The following is a 20,764-nucleotide window of genomic DNA, read 5'->3' as shown; positions in this document are numbered from 1 at the left end:
GACTGAAACGATGACAAGAATCAGGTTACACGGGGAAAATAGACGGCTTGTACTAGATGACCATTCGAACTTGAAAAGACAGATTCAGATTTAGCAAGGTAAATCCCACTTTACTAAGGACTCCAAATTTGTGACAAGAAAAACCCAAAATACAAAAGGAAAATTAACTTTTGCATCGATGCGATGAAATGCATCGAAAAACTTAACAACATATTTCAAGATGAGCTTGTAGAAATGTCAGCAAAGGAGTAGCCAAATTTCAAAGTCAAAAATGCTTCAATTTTATTTTTACACTGTTTGTTTTACATAAAACAGGCAACATTAAAAAGAAAATGAAATGATATAGAGGCTCACCATTGACTGCATCTCGATATCCATTTTAGCAGCTCAATTAACCAATTAAGATGTCAATAACTAACTATATTTTACATATTTACTAATTTGTTTATTATGTGACGTCAAATTGACATTCTGAGACGTCATAAATACAAGACCACGGGCCCTCGCAAACTGCTACTCATTTTCCAATCACCGGAACAGCAAAGGGAATATGAAGCAAATCATGTCCTGTGATGTTTTTGGAATATCCATTTCTATCCTAATTAGTTTGTTTCGAAATTTTTTTAGCTAGCAATGCTTATTTTTGTGTAACTTGTAAATGTTCACAAAACACACCAAAAATCCATTGAAATATAGATAATCAAACTTATGTGCCGAAGTTGAATTAAAATTTAGGGTTTGAAATGTTGCTCCATCTTTTTCTATGCATGTTTGTAAGTCGAATTACGGCTATTTCGAAAGAGACGTCAAATACTTAGAACTTCAATGAAGCATTGAAGATCGTTTGTCTTCTGGATTTGTTTGAAAAATTTAATAATATTCTGACAACCGAGTGTTACAAAAGCACCCAACAAACAATTAAGTCATTAATATTTTGTATCTATTTAGTAGCTCAAAAATATTGTCGGTAAAAATTGAAATAATTCTTGTCGGTAAAAGTTTATAAACCTCAGCTCAGTGACAAAAATTATTGTATGGACCAACTCTTTTCTGGCCGACGCTTTTTGTGGCTGACTCTTTGTAATTGCACTTCTTTTCGACCAACGATTTCAACCGATAAGGAACAGTGATCAAACACTGTTTTCCACAACCAGCAAAAGTGCGATAATACCTTACCACTATTATGCGAGTTTAAATCTAGTTTCTAAGATTTCGTGACAAAATTTGTGAACTCTTCAGATTCGCCAAAAGTATTTTGCATATGCCCTACACCTAACCTGCCCTGGTCGCCAAGGAAAAAGAGGTAGTGGGCCAACTGTACATATGTATGTGGAAAACGTGGCTTGGACGTTCTCAAGCAACACTTGCCCTGGGTCAAAAGTAGGCTTTAACCAGATAAATTTAGCAGAAGCTTAATGTTCTTATATTCTTCTGGATATATACGCATGTTATTTTATTCTGTTCTTACAGCAACCTCATTAGTACCTTGATTCACAGCTGAAATTACATAGACATTTATAAACCCCAAAATCTTCTAGAAGAAATATACTACGAGTGAAGCTGATTACTGCAAGATCTCCCGAACAACAATGTCATTAGTATTCCTGTATCAAGCACAAAAGGACCAAGCTTCTAACTTTCATCAAGAACTTTTTTCTCTTCTCATTGTAACAGACTGTGGTTGTTTTTCAATTTGTAGTAATATCCAGGCCACAAGGTACCCCCAGGGCTACAAAAATTGAGCGGAAAACCCCTTTAAACATCTTGGACAAAAATTGTGAGGATTCAAGAGTGAGACATCTTAATCTAGATAAACGAAAAACAAATAGAACCAACCTTAGCCAAGTTTTTTAAGGTAATAATGTCTGATTACTTTGAATGTCTATCAATTAATAAAACAATTTCTTTACAGGTGATGTATTCATAATTATTCTCCACGTTTTAAGGGAACAAAGTTAAAATATAGTCCGGCATAAAAAATTGGATACAGTAAGAAAGTGAATTCAAATTAGCTATTTCTGTCTTTTATAAATCTTTTTCACTAAGGCATAAAACATTTCTTTAGGCACAGAATTACAATTTGTTTCGATCAAGTTCTGTATCCGGCAGTAGCTGTCATTTTCATACTCTTCAAATAACTGAGGAATTTTGAAATCGTCAAATATCTTTTTTATGTGGTCTACCGAGGCAGAATCGTCTATTCCATAGTTCTCCTACAAAAAGATGAAATTGTTACATCGATCGTTAATAAAATGGCAAAAATGATTCGAGAAAAGGAAAATTCCACAAGCAACATCAAAAACCTTGACTTATAAGGGTTGAGTGACGTAATTGAGCCAAGATCATGCAATCTAGCCCTAATCTTGTAATCTAGCCCTAATCACAGCCCACTGCAAGACAAGTAACATACCTCTAGTTTAATTGACATTCGTTGCTCCTTGGTCGTTCTTTGCAAAACCTGCACTATTAGCCAGCTGCATTTCCCCTCTTGAATGTCTGTTCCAACTTTCCCCGTCACTGATGGATCGCCGTAGCAATCTAGATAATCATCCTGAAATGGAATGCAAATCCAAATTCAACGATCCGTTCATAAAATCCAGCAATAACAATCCAGATAGAAATCCAAGAAATCCAACAAACGAACTCATACTGAAATCCAGCAAACGAACTCATACTGAAATCCAGCAAACAAACTCATACTGAAATCCAGCAAAATCAATCCAGACAAAACAATCATTCCAGAACAAATACGTTAACAATAATTCTCAAAAAAGAACAAATAAAAAATAATCGCAGATGACATCTAAGTTGATAAAATTGGCTTCTAAATCATTCTTCATTTCGATCCTTCCATAAGATATATACATACCTGAACTTGAAAATATTCTCCCATTTCTAATAATATTTGTTGTGCTTCGTTGAACATCGATTCATCTTCTATTCCAGCCTGAAAGGAAAAGAATTGTTACTTGTCATTCAATGTACGTGCTAAATGGATTAGAAACAAGAAATTGAACAGGTCTACTTCGAATCAAAAAGGTGAGTCTCTGATTCAATTTCAATAATAAAAATTGATTCTAAATAGATGTTGAGATATATAATACCCCATCTACGCTTCATTTTATCATTTTAACTCACCTCCACGAATAGTATATTTCGCAAACAGTACTTTTACTGGACAACAAAAAACTATGTAAACAGAACTGCGTTTAACTGATCATGTCAACAAGATTTCCACGAGCTTCCTTTGAAAACAAACAATTTTCAGCTTGTATTGTTACAAATAAAAAACGTACCATGGTCATTGCCAGAACCACGGGAAGGTAAAACGAGTAGTAGGCAGTTTTGAATTTTATTATTGCTTTGTACCTACAAAAGAAGAAAATTGCAGCCCAAAATGAATATAGATTAAATAGAATAGAAAACAAACGAAATCTACATTTATATAGAAGATATCGTTGGCAAAGAAGAAACTAAACTTATCCAGACAAATGTTTATTTTGATTCATTGTTTTAATCCGGATAACACAGTTTGCTTCATAAAGGGTAAAAGAGTGACGTCGGAACCTATGGGAACTGAGAGGCCAAGAGATCTGCTTTCATGAACTCGAGAAATTTGTGGGATACCTTGTTTGTAGATTCAAATACGGTTTGTGGATTTAAAGGCAAAATGTCCCTTTGGAACAGGAACCCTTACCAAAGGCAATTATAAATTAGTTCTTGAAAGTCAGAGCATACGGGACGGGGTTTTGGGGAAACGAATTATTGGACAATATTTGAATACCTTCGGTAAGAAAGATGTAAAAGAAAGTGTTGTTTTTGAAACTACAGGAATAATAACACCAGCAAGTAAAGCTTTGAAACCAGAAACTATTATTATACTTGTAAAGATATCTGTGTATCGACTACAATTTTCAAAAACACTGAGAGGCCTAGCCTTGGTTTGTTTGTTTTCGGATATGACAATCTTGGTAGCAAACTGCAATATTACCTTTCTATCGTAAAAATATCGAAATCAATCTTTTTCCCGCTTTGTGACGTTAGCAAGTCAAGTTGTTGTCCAAAAACTGTTTTATGATTAACCTAGAAAATAAACTGCCCTTTATTTCTGCAAAAACAAATTTATCAAATGAAAGCTTGACAGAAAAATTCATCTCCTAAAGCAGACCAGCAAGGAGGAAGCATTACTCAGTAACTAATTGACTTGTGATTACGCCAACAAAATAAGACATTACAATGTTTACATCAAAAAGAGGCCTACTTAACAAGTCGTGAAGACTATTTAATGCTCTGCTACCACATTCATGCAAAGCTGCATCACTATCAAAGACTTTTAATCGCTTCAATGCAAAACAAACTCACGTGAAGCTAACTTTAAGTTTAAAATCCAAACAGGAATTAAAAAAACCCAACAACAACAAGCTTGATCGATTTAGACGATGATTGCCATCATCGCATTGATTGTGAAAGTTGGTGTTTGGTCATGATTACTTTTGGCATACTTGTAACCAAATACAATTATTTTAGATTTGTTCATATTTACCTGGTGAAAAAGATCTACGATTCTAATATAATATTTTTCGCTTCTGAAAATTTGATTAACAAGCCGATACACCATAGACTCTAATATGAACGCATCATTGACAGCAACTAATCCAACATGAGGCTATAATGCAATGAGAATGAGGTTCAAATTACACAATGGCATAAGGTTATACCGAATATAAGGGTGTGTATTAATGACTCAAAATCATGAATATGGCATCTCAGAATCAATGTCGAAGCCCTATACTACAGACAAAAAAATACATTGCAGCCACAGAAAAAATGGCTTTTATAACTTTTTACTTCTCAGCTGAAAAATATCTTTCAGACCTGAAAATATTTTGATATACAGCATGTAACATGAACTTTTTTTGTGGTACAGAATTTTAAAAGCTTCTCTTTTTAAGCATGTTCTTACATGTTCGTTTTTTTCAAAGCCTTTTTAAAATAATCTACCAGCAATATAATAACACAAAGAATTGAGCCTAGGCCATAATTTCGAACTGAGAAAACTCTAAGCTCTTTGGTTATGATTATGGATGTGACTACATTACATCATGGTTATGGATGTCAACTGCATCGCTTACATTTTTGTACCAACAAGGCTTGCCTCGTCGCAACTCAGATCGGTCGACGATGTCATCAGCCACGAGGAGAAATGCTTGCAACTAAAACAATTTAAATATGTTGTTACAATAGCAAAGATCAACTACAGCAACAACCTTTGTTCATGGAAAAACCTTCGGGGATCAAAAGCAATATGAAAGCTAATAATTGGATAGATTGATACCTGCAAACAGGGCCGTCACTAGCTATTGGGCTCAAGTGGGGGGGGGGGGCTGCTCAGATCTCATTTGCCGACAAAGTTGGTGAGCCATCCAATATTTGCTGACAAATCTGAAAACTTACAGATGAAGCAATCATGCATTCCAAAAAAATTCCTAGCGACGGTCCTGCCAGCAAAGTAGAAACGAACTTTCAAGAATAAGACAAATTTTGCAGTGTCAAAAGTTCCTTACAAAATTTAAGGAACTTTACTAATACTTGGGACTCATAGGAAATTGGCTTTAGCCCCTCAACAGCCAACTGCGCCCTGGTGACTACATATTTTTCTTAGCCCTGGTGAAAGTAGCACTCTTTTCCGCCCTTTAACCGGACAGCACAAATGCTGAAAATTTCATCAAATACTTCTTTCAAGCACAAATTTCATACTCACAATTTCCACACACCAACCCAATTTGATGGCTTTTGACTCTTCGTCTTGAGTTAAATTTCCCCCTCTCAAGTAGTCTAAGCACACTGGCACCATGAGGCCCCGGTTGCACTTTCCTGAAATCATACGCAACCAAATAAACATTCAAGTAAATTATCAGCAGCTTCAGAGTAATAACTTTCCTTCTCTTATGCTTAAAGGGCAGGGGTACTAAGCTAAGGGGCAGCGTTTTCCTTTCCTTGACGGAATCTTTCTGACGCGCTGGCTGGCACTGACACTTTTTTATTTCTTGTACTCTAAAGCTCAAATTTGTTGGAACGTTAATCTCCTTGGAACCCAGTTCTACTGCTATAAGTTTCATTATATTGAATGGAGAAATAAGAAAAATTCAAAGCTAAAAACTGAAGCTCGTCTTATTTTACATGTAAACTGGATGTGTTTAGACTAATGCTTATTAAACACTCACAAGAGTCTGGCAAAGCCCAAGACAAAAAGAGTGAAAAGTTTCACCCAATACTTAAATGAAGCTCTATACATAATCATACACTGTCTATTCATATTGCGTCAATTGAACCTCACACAAAAAATTCTAGTTAAACGACCCTAAACAAAAGCAAGCAAGTCAATAATGCAATAATTGATCAGTATCCCTTTTGAGAATCATTAACCCCAATCTAGTCAAGAAAAGCGTAGATCAGTAACTGATAAATCTAAAACAGAATCAGAGATCTGACCATAATTTAAAAAGAGGCTTATTTTGAAATTCTAAAAAAAATTATCTAAACATAAAAAGTGATATTAAGCAGAAATACTTTTCCATTTAGGTACATACCTCCCAATGCATTATATTCAAAACTCTACAAAAAAACAGAATATGTTACAAGTGAATACAAACATGCAGTTTTGAGTTACTTCAATTTTCAGATCCAGGTCATTATATATCGTATAATATATAATACATGCTATTAAAAACGTTTACAAATGTAGATACATCGTAACCAAAAAACAAAACATATGTACAATCCGACAGCCCTGAAAAAAAACAGGATGAAAAAGAAAAGTTCATATTTGCTTCTCTAAGTTATGAGAGCTACTAGAAGGCCAAATCTCTTTGGATAGAAAAATGACATTTCTCAAGACTACAACTAATATGGCCCAAAAAAGAACGGGATAGGATTTTTTCAACTTTATAGTTATAAGTTGGTGTTCCAACTCATGCAAAAAACCTTTCGTCAAACAGCTCCCTCGCTTTCTCTTTTTGATTTCCAAATCATTTTTGGCTATCTGGAAATTGATAAAAACAGGCTTGATTGATAAAACGAGGTTACAATGAAAGTGTATGGCCAACCAAAATACCTTTGCTAAAACACACCCTTGGGCGTAAACAGGGTAAACATTAATTTTACAAAAATGACAACATACACTTCTTATCCATTGACACGGAGAAGCCAATTCCTGAACCTGTTGCTCCTCCTCAAGAGCCTGGTTTATCAATGGCTGAAAAGCATCCATGAACTTTTGTTTGTACTTCTCAAATTTGTTTGAAACTTGCTGTGCCATTGTAACACTTCTTGATATAAAGCTAGAAATGCTAAAAAATAAAATGAAACATTACGATTCTGCCATCTTAAAGTATAAACATAGGCGAAGGCGAGGCAATACTACTAGTCACTGAAACAAGACTGGAACCCTTGTTGCACGCCTGATGGCGTCCGAAACGTCGGCAAAGTTGCAAACTTATAAAACTCTCTTAATACGAACATAAGAATATAGTAAATAAAGAGTCTGATTCTTTGAAATTCAGTAAGAATTTTGAAATTTCTAGAACAACCATGGCAACGTAAGAAATAATGCAATTGTAGACATAAGAAAGAAATAATGCAAAAATTGTAATGATTTGAAGAAGGCTTTTGATACGGTATGATTACTGAAATACTATAAGGAAAGGCATAACCATACGAAATCGATAACAAAGAACTTAGTTGATTTCGAACATACTTATTCAAACGCAAACAATTTTGTAAAGTTCACGGTAACATCTCACAATTTGATTCACTTTCTATGAACTACCCCAAGGCTGATGTCTAGGACCTCTCATGTTTATTCTCTTTATGAACGATCTTCGTTCGCTCTCGATCGTTCACGAGTCACAATGTATGCTAATGACACAAGTATACCTGTTTCTTCGAACAATATTTTAACAATCACTGAGGAATGAACAACGGTATTGAGTCTCTGGGGATGTGGCTTTCCACAAACAGGCTGCCTCTCACTACAACTACAAGCATCGTATTTCGATTACTATTCTTTTCTTTATGTAGTTTATTGAAAATGTAATCTTAGACAGGGCAGTTTGTGAAGCAAAATATTTTAGTAATTGAAACTTATCCCTATATAAATACAGTGGAACTGCTTGGTATGAAACATGACAAGACCTGTTAATGGATAAGTCGAAAGTTCGGATGATTCAGGAATTTCCCTGGAAAATTCAGATACAGGGCAAGTTTTGTCAAAAATATCATTTTAGATTTCAGTTACACCATGGCATAAAAATGGCATTAGATAGAACAGATCGATTTGTCAGATGTTTGCATTCTCTGGAGAGAAACATGTGATTAGAAAATAAATGTGAATATAAAAATCATTTTGTGTATGCTGTTCAGATAATTGCTCAGTTAACATACACGTTTATCAATCTTACAGTGGATTCATTAATAGAGTTATCAAGAGGATATACTCATTTCAATGCTTTCACAATTTCCAGGATTCATTTTAGGGCTCGAAAATAACTGAAGGTGCGCTTAAACCAGTGCTCTTTCAATGCTCTATGTTTGGATACAAAACATCACACCTAACTGTCTTCGGATAAACACCTATATACAACATAACGGTCTTTGGATAAACGAAGTTTGCAGAACCCATGTTCGGATAAACGAGGACGCACTGTTTCTTAAAATGAAATTAAAAGAAGACGAAAATCCTAAACTTCTGCCGAAAAAATTTCATTTCAAATTGAGTTATGTTTTGGGGTTCAATTGGGCCTAAATGAAACCTGCTATTTGCGACAAATTCAAATTCGAATATTTCATTAAACAAAAATTAGTTACATTTAATTATAATACCAAAAATAATATTCCACTTCTAATGTAAGAGAATCAATGTGAAAAAAAAATTAGCAAAATCTAGCCACATTCAAAATTTGAAATATGAATCTGATATAAAGCCATGTTGAAGAGTATGTCGATACATTGCAAGACAATCGTTTTGGAGGAGTCAGATTAATTATTGGAAAACAAAGGAAGTCTTTCATTTTTCAACAAGACCCTCTCACAAAGCAATTTTTACAAAACTTTACCTACGTATCTTTAATCTCAGTGTGCTTCCTTGGCCTGCACAAAGCCCTGACCGTAACATTACCAAAATGGTCTGCAACCGAATATCTATGGATGTTCACCAGGTGATCAATGAGGTCTTCTGAGGTCGAAATTGAAGAGTTTATGAAGAATGTTGGAAAACCTCGTAGAATTATTTCCAAGAATGTGGGAAATCCCCCTTGAAAACTTTGAAAAAAGGTTGTTTGCTAGTCACATGATGTTCATGTCCATGGATGTACAAAACATGTCAAATCATGGAAATCTTCTTCAGTAAATACGATGACTCTGCTTTGCACAAATCCATCAGTTGAAATATCAAAAAGTTTATATCCCTTGGTTTCAGCTTAATAATCCAACAAAGTTTGGTTTTCGAGACTTTTCTTCTAACTTATTTTGCTTCTCATTTGCCACAAAGACAAATGCCACACAGCCAAATACTCTCAGCAGGACACCTCATATTATTCACCAGTTCAGTTTTCTTTATAACAAAACTTGCTTGAAATAAACTGTCATATCACAATTTCAATGATTAACAGTGGTTTTTACCAGCTAAGCCCAGAACTTTTGTGATATATTGGCATGGCACATCATTGCTCGTACTGTCTCTATAATGGTCCTATTCTTTTTTTTGGCTGCCTCATTTTGAACAGGGTTATTAGCATAGCAGCTATCTACTACCCTCAAACAAAACAACAACATATTACAGAACTAAAAAACATGCAAAGCAGTCTTCTCTGACATAGCTATATTAAGCTCCCGCAGACCCAAAAACCTCCAGGATTTACTGGTTCCTGCCAGAATAAAAAGTGACACACCCATTGATTCCAGAGGCACTTACAAATGCCACTCGCAACATAACTGCATAACATGCCAATAAAGCACAGACGGTACTACAACATTTAAATTTACTAACACTGACAAAAACTACGACATAAAACAAAGACTGGACTGCAACTACAGAAAGGCCCTTGACGCATTTCAATACAAACGCTGTTTAACTAATGGTCATAAGAACTGTCAATACATTGGACAAACAAGCAAGCGACTGAAAGACAGATTTAACAAACACAGACGAGACATTATCAACAAAAAAGTAGACAAAGCTGATGTTGCAGACCATTTCAGCAGCCCAGAAAACTCCATAAACTATCTTACTATAACACCATTACTGTAACTTAACGACAAATGGGAGAGTGTTTGCCATCCTTTCCTTTTCTACTCTCGTTGCCTCTCCACATTCCACATCAATCAATCCAACACCACCATCGTCTCATATAAATTTGTACATTTTTAGTCTGTCTACTTTTGCTCGGGCTCTACCGTATGCCAGGGCAAAATCTTACCACATTTAATTTATATGTGTTCATTGTTGTTTGTTCTCGACGTGTTGCAGTGTTACTTATTTGCTACATCATTAGCAACTATTTTTTGTAAACATTTCCTTTTTCTTCAAATAGCCATCTTACACCTCTGAGGGGTATTCACTGCCAGAAATGCTTCACAGGATCTTTGCATTGTTTTGCAGTGATGTTCTCTATTAGAGTAACCAGTTATTTGACTTTTTCCAAGACATCATTCTTCTGCTTGATGATATCTGGGTGTACTTTGAAGAATCCTCAATTAATGTTACAAAATAACTTGATCCATTAACAGAATTGACAGGCATAGGATCTCAAATTATTGCTTTGTATGATGCTATCACATGTTCATATAGCTTGACTCTTGCTGACTCTTTAGGCTGGTTATGAAACTTGACTTACCAAGTTGCTGAAAAACTGGGTACAGGATAAAATCTTTATTGAGATTTTCTCTCCTACAGGAACCTTGTCTTTCAGCATATATATATTACATATATATGCTGGTAATGTGTTGTTAATTATCCTATCTTGTATTCCTGCTGCAAGTTCTTTTATCAAACCTCCTAATTTAATGGGGGATATTAAGAGAGGCTGGAGTGGTGGGATTAATTTTCAACATGCTTTTAGAAAGCAGGCTTAAATTTTCAACATGTTCTCCTATGTTTTGGTGTTGAAACTTTGCACGTGGAGTGCAAATAATATTGATGAAAGTTGGTTGAAAAAGTGGTGCTGATTGGCTAAAGCATTATTCACCCTTGCTGTCACCAAATTATCCATCCAAATCCATTGAAAAAATGTTTTTAAGTATTTTTAAGTATTAAGTATGTTAAAAAAAGTACTTTTTAACATGTGGGAAAATGGAGCCAAAGAAGAGACATATGCCTATTGCATGTCATTTGAGCTAAAACTCATATAGCTCAAGTTACCAGTGATTTGCAAGTCAGACCCGCATAAACTCATATAAACTCCGCTGAACCACAATGCAATTAAAATTATAAATCATAGCATTTACATATATCTGTGTTCGCTCAAAAGCTGACCTGCCATATGCACAAAGGTACATAGATAATGTATAGATCAGATCAGTAAAAAACAACTTGACTAACATTTCGGCCAGGCTCCAAAATAGTAGGGTGAACAATGAAGGGGTGGAGCTGATAAGTGGTCTGGGTAAGAAACTGGTGCAACACCATTCGTGAAATTGTGGTCCTTAATGGTAACCAAGTTTGACATATTTGAAACCCTCAATACATATATAAAAACTAATAATATAAAAGCTAATTACAGTGGCATTTTTTAGCTAGCAATGGTTTTAAACTTATTAACGAGACTCCTTTGTCTATTTTATCTCCCACATCTTGATAGATGCTAATTTGAACAAGGTATTCCAACCTTTTGCCTGATATTGAGGATCAAAGGTGATGCAGTGGTAACAGGTGGGGCTGCAACTATACTATCCTTACAGCTTAAAAAAGTTTGGGTACAAGTTTTAAAATTAATTATTGCCAAAAACCTTTAACAAGGAAGGAAGGCAAACACCACACCCTGAGAACCAACTGTTTAGCATGATAAAGCTGTGTTTTATAGATCATCTTCATCTTAGTTTCTCACTTTTTACAAAACTGATGTTCCAATACATCATACTCTATGTCAGCTAATATCTGAAAAGATTAACTGACCATCAAAATGAAAATAGTTCTGATCTCAGAGAAGAAAACTAACATCCTCCCCCCTCCCCCTATGTTATTGATCCAGCTTTAGAAAAATTAGAAGGTCAATCTTAAAAAAAGTGGGATGGACATGTCCACCTCAGTCCACCCCATTCCACCCCATAGTGCTGCTCCTGTGTTTCGTGATGAGCTTCTTCAGAATGTATAGGCTCATATGTATATTATGTGTGAAAGGATAATGCAGGATAGGCTGTCCGCCGGATTCTCTAAATCTTGCAATGAAAATACTATAAATATGAGGATAAAATTCAGAAACAAGGCAAAACAGCGACAAGAATCCAATGTTGTGAGATAAATTTCCAATCAAACAAATAATCATTTTTACTCGGAGCATTGTATGCCGGGGCGAAATATTAGTATTCATTTAATTTAATTTATTTTGGAAAATTTTACTGACAAAATTGGATTCTCATCGCCGTTTTGCTTTGTTTCTGAATTTTATCTATGTATATTATACCTGACCCTATTATGACTTCTAAAAAGTTGGGAGCTATGAAAACTACATCCTAATCAAAATCCTAATAGCCTTTACAAACTGACGGGCTAAAAATAATTGTTCTGAAGAAGGATGTGTTAGGATAATGTAATGATGATGAAAAGGTGAAAGAAAGATCTAGACTTGTTGGACTGGGGAGAGGCAGTATTAACGTGGCTTAGATGTATGAAGTAAATAATATAAGAAGGAATGTCCTAGTATTGTATGCAGCGATGTAAATGATGTAGAGGAATGTAATGTTAAATGGCATAATCGATGAAGGATTAGGAACATGGACCTAATTTACAATTTAAAAAATTCAGTTGAAGGGAATTAAAAACCAGGGAGGGTGTGACTTTAAAAGAGCATTAAGTCTGTAGAGGACCATTTTAACAGAAATTTGATACTAAATTACATAGAACAGATGCATTTATAAAAAAACTGATGGTACCTTTTTCACAAGTAAGCTAACTGCTGCTTTTTCTATCCTTTTGATCAAGAGTGATCGATGAAAAATCAATATCATTTTGGAACAACCTCGACCCAAATTAAGTCAAATTTAAAGCGAGGCAAATGTAAAATGGAGGTTATTTTGGATGAGCGAAGAAAATGGCGCGCAGCCGAAGCCGCAGCCGTGAAAAGAGTAGAAGAAAACACTCTTCTAGCGATGAATCTGATTATGACCGGCGGAAACGTGATAATAAAAAGAAACGCAGAAGGTCTAGGTCAAGATCACGGAGCGCAAATTCAGATCGCCGTAAACACAAGAGCGGTAGCACCCATTATAGGTCGTCAGGCCATGGAAGTAGTCACAGCCGATCGAGTTCACGAGCTGAAAAACGTGGAGAAAAGTCACAGTATAGTCGGCGTAATCGATCAAGGAGTCGTTCACCTAGTGACAAAAGACGAAGAGATCGATCTAAAAGTCGCTCGCCGGAAGAAAGAAGGCGTAGAGAGAAGGAAGAGAGAAACAAGGACGGACATAATAAGAAAGAGACAAGTGCAGACATGCGCAAGGATGTCACTGTTGAAAAAGATGGGAAAATATCTTTGAAAGAGCGCGTTGCTAATCTTATTGAGACAAGTAGCCGCAATTTGTCGGAATTATGTTCTGCAAATTCAGCAACATTTGATGTTGATAAGGAGAAAATAGCAGAGATTGAAGCCCAAGGTTTCCATCAACAAACTTTCGTCTCAAATATGAACAAAAAGGAACCTGTCACACAAAACGATAATAGCCAAAACTATCAGATGTCAACTAAAAGTGACAGTCATGAAAATGCCATATTTGGATCATCCACATCAACTTTTACACCTGCACCTTCCAGTAGAATTGTACCGACTAATGGTTCAAAAGCCACAAAAGATGATGATGACCTCTTTGGACCCAGTCTATTGATAGACCAGAACTTGCGAACAGAAAGATGGTTACAAAAATTAACATTTATTAGACAAAAGATTCTTAGAGAAGCAAGGTGAAATTTAATTATGTATTTTGAAAGGCATGGCAGTGGTGCATGCAATTGTATTTTACTGCGTATATATGAAAGATGCTGTCTATCTTTCAATGACATGTTCATGTTTCCTTGGTAATTTTAAGGACCCCATATCAAAAATTTGCAGTTCACACTTTTGCTTTTTATTTGCCTTCTTAAATTTTTGCTCAACTTTATTCAGATTATCCCAGTATTTATTTGTCTATTTCTTCTCCAGGCCCTCCCTCATAGGATGCCTATGGCCAATTTGTCTTACTTGTTTATTAAACATTTTTATCACTTGATCAGCCAAACAAGAGGCTGGAGTAGAACTACTTTAATTCTTTAGATTCATTGTTTTTGGAGTCACACACTAATGATATACATATACTAATAAGTGTTAAACCACAGTTAATATGTCAATGTATGTATAGCCTCAAAATCAAATAATGGTAGATTAAAGTCCTGGAGTCATTGTCTACCCTATTGTTTGCTTCAAATTTCTTCAAGTAGCTGCCATATGTCTCAAATGTTTCTACGATTCTACTCAAATCAACTCTATTCAAATTATGTTATGTTATGTTATGATATGCAATCGTTTTTCATTGAGAAAGGCTTATTGTAAAGTAGGGAAATCAATTTTCCTTTGATCTGAATAACATGGGAGAGCTGTTCATCAAAATGCAGAATCCCACTGAATTGGTCAATGAAACTGTTTGAAAATTAATTTCAGCAATCACTCTCAGAACATGTTTTGTTTCCATTGTTCTTTTGTGGAAGGTTTACAAAATTTTGTTTTTTGGCCAGAGGAAGAATAAACACTTTGAAATCCTATGTCATCAAATACTTAACCAAACTGAATGTCGTTCGGAACTGTAACTGTTAATGTAGATTTTCTATTTATTCACTTTAGTTTGAATCTGATTTAAGTTTAAGTATTAGCTTTCAGAGACACACTTTCTCCCTGTATAACACTTTCATCCATTCTGGCATGAACTCTCTAACAGAGCTCTCTGTGGAATAAACTTTACTGACGTTTTTATATGTACTGTTCACAATCATGCTAATTTTTCAAAAATTGGGAAGGGGGGATTGGAATTTTTTCGAAAATTGATATGTAGGATGACAATTATTTGGTATTCGAGAGTATTGGAATTTTCTGTAGTTGGTTTGCTAATATGATAATATTTTTTTGCAATACCAATCTGTACTTTGCTCTCCTTTCTCCACTTATCCTTCTCCACTCATCACTTTTTTCGACCGATGCCACCTCCAATAAGTTTGAAACCCGAGCCAGTGACCCATATGTAAATTAAAGAGAAACATAAAATGAACAAGGCAGGGTTGTGTTGAAAAGCAAAGGAGAATGAGAAAATTAGGATCTACATACTTTTTGAATATCACAGAGGGGTCTAGGTAATTATTTTTTAGTGCAAATTTTCATCCTTCAGCATTACTATATTTTATTTTCTCTTTCTTTATGTCTTTCAGCTATTTTCATTGAATTCTACTCTTCTCTTTACCTCAATTTGCTCTTTCTACTCTGCTCTTTTAGCGCTCCTTCTGTTTTCTTTACAATGCTTTTTTTCTTGATCTTTCATTTTTCTCTCTCTTCACCCTCATCGTTGACACCTACTTTATACAACTCAGAGGTCATTTTATTTGCCTCTGGCGCTAACTTGTTCAAGGAAGAAGATCATAACATGAAGAATCTAAAGGCATTGAGTCATAGTGATCAGGCGTCCTCTCATGATTTGGATGTGACTACTATACAATAGCTTGAAATGATCTCGGCTATACCACTAACAAGCAATCGGTCGTTGATAGAACTCTAACAAAACCATTTAAAAGTCAGGACCAAACACTTTCGTCTGCTTGATCCATGGTCCACCAGTAATATAACGTTTCACAAAGCTTGAGACACCATATTTCCATTTACCCTTTACCTTCCTGTCTCCATGCTTTTAACAAACCCAGAAATTATAAACAGAACACAATTCTTGGTATGTAAACATTTAGGCATTATTGTAATTCACTTGGAACGGTACCATGGACTAGTTCTGCTTATCGATAACTTCTGCAAAAAATCAACAACATCCCCACCTCTCTACATTTGTATTTTTTTATTTGATATTTTGTGAAATTCAAATCAAAACCTTTGGCACAAGATAGAGATATAATTCAAATTAAAGGCATCGAATTTTTCTCTCAAACAAACATCATAAAAATTTCTCTAATAAAAAAACTTATCAAAGATATCAAAATTGTTTATAGTCTTGTCGAATCTAATATTTGGGTTCCTTCAACTCTCCAGTTTACTTCACCTTTCGAAATCTTACCAACATTCTTTTTCCAAAGCTCTTCTTTTTTGCTTCTATTTTCAAAACCTTCTCTTGAATACTGTCTATCTTTCCCTTCATTTGATCCACCTTATGGATGACACCCTCAGTGGCCCCTGGTTCACCCATTAAGATTTTAACGAAACCACTAACTCGTTCTCCGAGTTTTTGTATTAGGTCATTACGAGTATCAATTTCTTGTCTCAGTTGATTATTCACATTCAATTGCTTGTTCAAAGCCTGATCTCTTTCTCGTAGCTTCTCCAAAACCGCCTCTTTTTCTTGATTCATCACCACGATATGCTCCTGAGCGCCTGCAAATGCTAAATTTATGTAAACAAGGCCTTTTTCTATCTCATTTGCCTTTTCCTCTGAAAGCTGTGCCCTCTCATTTGTTCTCTGCATTTGGTCAACCATTTCTCTGATTTTTGATTCAGCTGTGGCTGCCATGTTTTGTGCACTGTCCTGCAGCTCGGTAACTAATTTCTCCAGCCTTTCTGTTTTCTGCATCAAGGATTCAATTTCTGACCTGAGTGAGGTATTTTTGTTTCCCAGATTGAAAATTTGAGCCTTGTCCCCTACTTCCCTGATGACGTTCTTTACAGTAATTTCAGCCACTTCTTTTATCACTTTGGTGTTGGCTTCCTTCATTTCTTGCTTGAGCTCCCATATTCTCAGATCCTTTTTGACTGCATCAACCTCCATCTGCTCGATCGTTGCTTCCAGGTTAGAAATCATCGATGCTTGTCGAGCAATGCATGTCTGGTCTTTTTGCATTTTGTTTTTAAGCTCTACTATCTCAAGTCTCAGATCAACAATTTCTTTATCTTTCTTGAAAATGTTATTTTCTTTCTCTTCAAGACGACCTTCAAGTAGAGAATTTTCACTGAGGAGTTTGATGTTTTCGGCTTTCAATTCCAGCATTGCCTCTTTGATTTCCTTGTTTTCGGTTTCCTTGCTTTCAAAAACAAATTTAATTTCTTGCAAACTTTTCTTCATTCCTTCTAACTGTTTCTCCTTCTCTTGACACTTGTCAGTCAACTCCTTCTTCTGACGTTTCAATTTCTTGACTTTCTCTGGCTCACGTTGTACCAACTCATCCGCCATGTCTTGTTGATAGTTTAGTACTTCCGTCAAGCCCTCCATTTGAATTTTGAGATCATTTATCTGCGATAATAAACAATATTCGTTGAGTTAAGTCTCCTCCAAGTGCAGATGGAATATGATGTAGAAAGACCAATTCCAAAAAAATGCTTATGAATTTTAACAAGTCCTGCAAATTTAACGAATTGAAAGATGTGATTAAAAACATTAATAAAAGAGGGCCTAGTGCTACTGACAAATGCTTTAATTCGTGTAGAATTTTCACCTCCACTTGGCACAGGTTCTTCTCCATCTTTAAAGCCATCTCTCGATCTTTGGATTTCCTGAAAAAGATATGTTTTATTATGTTGTCATTTCTCTATTAGCTCTTTAAGAAATAGTCAAAATTATAAGACGAATTTTAACTTGTGTTTTTTACATCATATTAACTTGAGAATCAGAAACTGCTTTCAAATTAGAATCAGTTTTACTTTCTCTTAATTTTTATTACTCAGTCTAACTGTTAATCTGCGAGTCCTACAAAACTTCACTTTATTTGAATTAGTTTAGTTCAATCACTGTATTTTAATTAGAAAGATGTATTATCACTCACTTCACCAAAACTCCGTTCAGTTCTTTTAGCTTGCTCGCTTCTTTCTTCGACGTCTCCAGTTCGCTCATCAGTTTCTCCACCAAATTCGCGTCACCACCGGCCATTTTCTCTTCACTTTTCAACGACATGTTAATCATAACCCGATGTAAGTAACGCACAAATCACCAACAACAGCTCACGTAGATACACGTAAATCTCTTCTACAAACTATATTCACAACTTGTAGCAGATTGCTGAAGAACACCGCTTAGATAACGATATACTTCGCAAAGTAATCTCTTTCTGTACACATCCCCTTTTATAGCAATCAAGTGCGTTTGTGACGTCAGATTGATTGTATACGTGATATTTTACCTTTAGTTGTTGGTCTTAAAAACGAATGTGATGTCAAATTCATTACTAACCTTGTCAAATTCATGCTGAAGACGTCAAGTACCTAAGGCTTAACATTATCAAAGACTCCATCTTCTCATTTTGTTTTTATCCAGTGCTCTTTTAGTTCCATTCAATTTTTCCCTTTCTTTTGTTTTCATTTCTATAACCCTAGGTTCATTCCTTTTTTCCTTTCTCTTGTTCCCTTACACCTTTGAATCGGAATCCAATTTTTGCTTCCATTGAAGAGCTTTTTGAGCTATTAAAGTCTTTATAGTTTAGTTCAGTTTTCTTCAATTCGAAAATGCATCTGAGTACACTCCTTCTAATGTTTTCTTATTCGCTTAATTTTCGAAACCCCTCTTGATGCTGTTCAGAGGTGCCGTGGCGAATGAACTCTAGAGGGGGGAGAATGACAAAATTTCTTTGATTTATTTTTATAAAACAGCAGTATTTCATGTAAATGTAAGGGAGAGGGGCAGAAAAAACTCAGAACTTTTGCCTTAGCTGGAAAGATGTTTATAATGCACTTTTATCTTGTCTCTATTCTCTCATGCATACTGTGATCGTCCCTGGCACCTCGCAGCCATATAGATCGGTAGATTAGGGCAAGTGTAAAACAAAGTTTCTTCCTGAGCAGCAAATCACTTACTCTGGGTGCCAGAGTCTCCATTCTTTAGTCTCAGAAATATTTTTAGAAGCAAATCACAGAAGAATTTATTGAGTAAGGATTAGCCTTTCACAATACTGTACCCCCGGATTCATGAGGCTCTGGTACCCAGGGTACAAATCACTCTATAGTAAGAATCGGGAAATCCTTACTCAAAGGTGAATTGCACTTCGATAACATGGAAAGTACTTTCGTTCAGGTAGTTTATGTCGTTAAGAAGTTTTCAAAAATGCTTGATAGCCCCAGTTCTTTTTCTTTTTCATTTGGCAAAGGTTTTTTCCTCACATTTCTATGTCGCCGCCTGCAAGGGAAAATATGTTAGAGCTATCACCTCTTGGAAGGATTTACATTGGGAGAAATGAAGAATAAAGAATGAAAGAGACCTAATACGACCTTTCCTTTGCATCTGGTGCTAAATCATATGACCTGCTCACATTAACCTTCTTTATTTTAACGCTATCTTGTGAAGACCGATTTACCTGTATTCCTTGCTCTACAGTACTCAATTATCCTCCAAGACAGTGGCTAAATGATTCTGGAATCCAAAATGTTTTCGAAAATATATGTACTTCTGTGGTGAAATTATATAACTGTAAGTTAACAGTACGGCCAGCAGAGATCAGAAGAATAGAACAAGCAGCCCGGCACCTTAGTATAAACCATATTGTTGCTAACGATAACAATTAAAACATACAAAGACTGGACACTAGATAGAGGATGTAGGTGATTTTCCAGGCAAAGCATGTTGCAGATTATCCTTACCTTGAAAACTAGCGAGATAAATACAAGAATACAAGAGCACAAGTCAATCTCTGCTCAGCACAACCTGGTTTTCGAGTTGTTTTCTTTAACCAGAAACAAAAGAATCAGATTCGAAATAAGGTGTGTTTTCGTGAGATGCAAGTCAAAGAGATCTAAATAAATCGTTTGTATCGAAATAAATCGTTTGGTTTTATTAATTTTTCCATCTTTGAATTTCACCTTTTCTATAGTGATTTAATGTAATGAGTTGAAAATTCAAAGCAATGCACCAAATTCAGAAAGACGATTAACTTTAATTGTAATCAAATCAATAATTTTGATTTAAAAGAGACAAACATTGATTGACAAGCATGTAGATGAAGTTAAATTGGAATCAAAACCGCCCCAGGGTACTGTTTAAGAGAGGATGCTTTTTCAGGTAGAAACATTTTTGCATAAGTCTTTAGTTGCAAGATGGAACAATGCTTGATGTCATTTGATTTTAAACATAATTTGAATATTTTGTAGTAGTCGAAAGTTTTGGCTTAGAAAACATTAAACAAATCGGGAGATTATAAAGCTATTTAAGAAAATGTTGACCTTGCACGTGTTTGCCTTCTAACTAAGAGTAATTTTAATTCATCAAGTCATTATGTTGTCATTGGTAAGATGTTTTTCAATATTATGCATCCCCGTTGCTTTTTGCTACTCAAAATCAAGAATAAAACTTAGCTTTTAGCTTATTATTTTTATTTCATTCAAAAATGTGTAGATTT

General features: G+C 35.2%; 3 protein-coding genes across 5 annotated transcripts; 1 reads left to right on the top strand and 2 right to left on the bottom strand.

Moving 5' to 3' along the window:
* Positions 1–1,837: 1,837 nt before the first annotated feature.
* LOC135696615 (farnesyl pyrophosphate synthase) lies at positions 1,838–13,255 on the bottom strand. Of its 3 annotated transcripts, none has more exons than XM_065216073.2 (11): positions 13,147–13,255; positions 7,181–7,349; positions 6,591–6,615; positions 5,762–5,874; positions 5,133–5,213; positions 4,544–4,666; positions 3,992–4,083; positions 3,297–3,369; positions 2,870–2,947; positions 2,411–2,551; positions 1,838–2,213 (listed from the first exon to the last, which is right to left on the bottom strand). In XM_065216073.2, the coding sequence occupies exons 2-11, from the start codon at positions 7,316–7,318 to the stop codon at positions 2,013–2,015; spliced, it is 1,065 nt and encodes a 354-aa protein (XP_065072145.1). In that variant the 5' UTR covers positions 7,319–7,349; positions 13,147–13,255; the 3' UTR covers positions 1,838–2,012. The 3 variants fall into 3 exon arrangements, with proteins under 3 accessions (XP_065072145.1, XP_065072144.2, XP_065072146.1); XM_065216072.2 differs by lacking the exon at positions 13,147–13,255 and adding an exon at positions 9,114–9,789; XM_065216074.2 differs by lacking the exon at positions 13,147–13,255 and adding an exon at positions 9,118–9,783.
* Positions 13,256–13,268: 13 nt separating this feature from the next.
* On the top strand, positions 13,269–14,640 carry LOC135680988 (uncharacterized). The gene has a single exon (XM_065195240.2). The coding sequence runs from the start codon at positions 13,305–13,307 to the stop codon at positions 14,172–14,174; it is 870 nt and encodes a 289-aa protein (XP_065051312.2). The 5' UTR covers positions 13,269–13,304; the 3' UTR covers positions 14,175–14,640.
* A 1,673-nt stretch (positions 14,641–16,313) lies between these two features.
* LOC135696622 (uncharacterized) lies at positions 16,314–18,924 on the bottom strand. The gene has a single exon (XM_065216080.2). The coding sequence runs from the start codon at positions 17,653–17,655 to the stop codon at positions 16,486–16,488; it is 1,170 nt and encodes a 389-aa protein (XP_065072152.2). The 5' UTR covers positions 17,656–18,924; the 3' UTR covers positions 16,314–16,485.
* Positions 18,925–20,764: the final 1,840 nt, after the last annotated feature.

This window comes from Rhopilema esculentum, chromosome 18 (genome assembly GCF_057945365.1).
Source record: "Rhopilema esculentum isolate cy_ngs chromosome 18, ASM5794536v1, whole genome shotgun sequence".
Taxonomy (NCBI): Eukaryota; Metazoa; Cnidaria; class Scyphozoa; order Rhizostomeae; family Rhizostomatidae; genus Rhopilema; species Rhopilema esculentum.
The sequence above is the reverse complement of the archived record's forward strand: the minus strand, read 5'-3'. Positions and strand labels throughout refer to the sequence as shown.